Source organism: Quercus robur, chromosome 3 (assembly GCF_932294415.1).
Source record: "Quercus robur chromosome 3, dhQueRobu3.1, whole genome shotgun sequence".
Classification (NCBI taxonomy): domain Eukaryota; kingdom Viridiplantae; phylum Streptophyta; class Magnoliopsida; order Fagales; family Fagaceae; genus Quercus; species Quercus robur.
Window position 1 is genome coordinate 52,182,336 of NC_065536.1, and position 1,656 is coordinate 52,183,991.

The 1,656-nt window shown below is 50.2% G+C and overlaps 1 protein-coding gene across 1 annotated transcript; it reads left to right on the forward strand.

The window, feature by feature from the left end:
- Positions 1–1,281, forward strand: LOC126719755 (uncharacterized). Its single transcript, XM_050422276.1, has one exon. It carries the CDS (start codon positions 1–3, stop codon positions 1,279–1,281), a length of 1,281 nt encoding a protein of 426 aa, XP_050278233.1.
- Positions 1,282–1,656: the final 375 nt, after the last annotated feature.

Genomic DNA, 1,656 nt, shown 5'->3' on the forward strand with positions numbered 1-1,656 from the left:
ATGCGAGAAGGAGAAACACTGAAGGCTTATTCAGACAGGTACTGGGAAATGTATAATGAGATAGAGGGAAACTACGACGATGTCGCCATTAGTACGTTCAAGAGGGGCTTGCCGACGGAGCATGGCTTAAGGAAATCCCTGACTGGGAAACCGGTCACTAGCATGCGCCAACTCATGGATAGAATTGACAAGTACAAAAGGGTCGAGGAGGACCAGCAGATGGGGAAGGGTATAGCGAAGGTTGTCCCTCAAGAAATGAGAGACTTCAGGTCTGACCGCTTTAACAGTAGTAACAGGCCGAGAAGAGACTACGCGGAACAGTCTGGATCCACTGGGGCACAGGCAGTCCATGCTGTGTTCCGAGAACCATTACACAAGATCCTAGAGAAGGTGAAGTACGAACCATTCTTTCAATGGCCGAGTAGGATGGCAGGTGACCCCTCAAAACGTAACCAGAATCTGTATTGCGCGTACCACCAAGAGCCGGGTCACCTCACTGATGATTGTAGGAATCTGAAAAACCACTTGGACCAGCTAGTCCGAGAGGGGAAGTTGAGACATTTATTACATCACCCTGTGGGATGGCAGGAACAATCAAACAACGAAACCAGACAAAACGTATTGAGGTCGTCCATTGGCACAATAAATGTCATCCTCGCCGCACCTGGAAGGACCGGATCCAATCCTTTCAGAGTAATATCAGTGGGCAGGCTCCCGTCTGAAGCCGATGACAGGGAATCTAAAAGGGCCAGAGCGAGTCCCACGCCCTTAATCGGATTCTCGGATGAGGACAAACTGGGAACCCTTCAACCCCACGACGACGCCCTAGTCGTCACACTCAGAATTGGGGGTTATGACGTCAAGAGGGTGCTAGTTGACCAAGGCAGCGTCGTGGAAATAATGTATCCCGACTTGTATAAAGGATTGAACCTGAAGCCAGAGGACCTGTCGGCATACGACTCCCCTTTGGTCAGTTTTGAAGGAAAAACAGTCACCTCGAAAGGCATGATCAGGCTGCCTGTACAAATAGACTCAAACGTGGTGGAAGTGAACTTCATTGTGGTAGATGCATATTCCCCCTACACAGCTATCGTGGCCCGACCATGGCTTCATGCACTAGGGGCTGTGCCATCAACCCTACACCAAAAAGTGAAGTATCCGTCAGGAGGTCAAGTCAAAGAAATAATAGGGAACCAAGCGATGGCCAGGCAATGCATGATGTCCGCAATCTCACGACGACCAAATAGTGAACCTTCCACCTCAGCCGAGAACGGTTTATAGCAATTAATGACCCCGGTCCTAGCTTTGAGTGGTGGAGGACCAGCCATGGAGGTGAGTTGTGAGGATCTGGAGAAAGTACTCGTCGGATTAGACCCCGAGAGGTTTTTTCAGGTCGGCTCAGAATTACCGCCCCAAGAGAAGTCAACACTAATTGATTTTCTCCGACAGAACGTGGACGTATTCGCCTGGGATCCCTACGAGGCCCCTGGGGTTGACTCAGATCTCATCTGCCATCACCTTAATGTTAACCCGGCCATAACGCCTAAGAAGCAGCCTCCTCGGCGACCGTCGAAAGAACATGCAAACGCTGTGAGAGAGGAGGTCACAAAATTGAAGAAAGCAAGGGCTATCAAGGAGGTATTCTACCCCAAATGG